At 52.1% G+C, this 1,193-nt stretch overlaps 1 protein-coding gene across 1 annotated transcript in view; it reads left to right on the top strand.

Moving 5' to 3' along the window:
• LOC143018559 (uncharacterized) overlaps positions 1–1,193 on the top strand; it is a 1,557-nt gene extending 364 nt beyond the window's left edge. The window contains exon 1 of the mRNA XM_076174032.1: positions 1–1,193. This exon is cut by the window's left edge and continues 364 nt beyond it. Coding sequence (XP_076030147.1) covers positions 1–1,193 — 1,193 coding nt within the window.

Here is a 1,193-nt window from a genome sequence, read left to right as displayed (position 1 = left end):
TTTATGAGGAGCTTGAGACTACCATCAGAGAGATCCCAGCCACAGAACAACTACCGGTATACCTGCTTGGGGATTTCAATGCTCGTGTCGGAGCTGACCAAGAATCCTGGCCCCGCAGCATTGGCCACTTCGGTGTTGGCAAACTCAACGAGAATGGTCAGAGGCTTTTAGAGATGTGTTCCTACCACGACCTTTGTGTAACCAACACATTCTTTGCTACCAAGCCTCAACACAGAGTATCCTGGTGTCACACTAGATCACGTCACTGGCACCAGCTGGACCTCGTTATCACCAGAAGACCCTCGCTAAACTGCGTCCTCACAACCCGCAGCTACCACAGCGATGACTGCGACACTGACCATTCGTTGGTTGGTTACAAGGTGCGTCTTCAGCCCAAACGGATCCATCACTCCAAGCAGAAAGGTCGTCCACGTATCAACACAGCCAGGACAAAAATACCAGACCTGTGTAAGCGCTTTGCCGACTCTACAGAAGAGGCCCTTCGGGACTGCCCCACAAACAGCGCTGAAGAGAGGTGGAATCACATCCGTGGAGCCATCTACAACTCCGCCATGGACACCTTCGGCAAGAGCGAGAGGCAGAATCCAGACTGGTTCGAAGCTGGAATCACAAAACTCGAACCAGCAATCGCAGCTAAAAGAAAAGCGCTGCTTAACTACAAAAGAGAGCCTTCAGAGAAGACGCTCGCTGCACTCAGGAAGGCTAGAAATGACGCTCAAAGGTTAGCACGGCGCAGCGCCAACGACTACTGGCTGATCCTCTGCCAGAACATCCAGGTCTCTGCTGACTGTGGCAACATTCGTGCCATGTACGACGGCATGAAGAAATCCTTTGGCCCAAGCATTACCAAGATCGCACCTCTGAAGACAGCCTCTGGTGACACTATCACAGACAGAGGAAAGCAGATGGAGAGATGGGTCGAACACTATCAAGAACTTTACTCAAGAGAGAACACTATCAGCACCGCAGCAGTTGAGAAATGCAAAGCCCTACCACTCATGGAGGAACTAGATGTTCCACCCTCTATTGACGAACTCAGAAAAGCCATCGACTCCCTGGCCAGCGGGAAAGCTCCTGGCAACGACGGAATCACCCTGGAGGTCGTCAAAGCAGGCAAGAGTACCGCTCTACATCACCACCTGCACGAGCTTTTACTCCAGTGCTGGGGGTAA

Source organism: Oratosquilla oratoria, chromosome 3 (genome assembly GCF_046742065.1).
Source record: "Oratosquilla oratoria isolate Oo_2021 chromosome 3, ASM4674206v1, whole genome shotgun sequence".
Lineage (NCBI taxonomy): Eukaryota > Metazoa > Arthropoda > Malacostraca > Stomatopoda > Squillidae > Oratosquilla > Oratosquilla oratoria.
The sequence above is the reverse complement of the archived record's forward strand: the minus strand, read 5'-3'. Positions and strand labels throughout refer to the sequence as shown.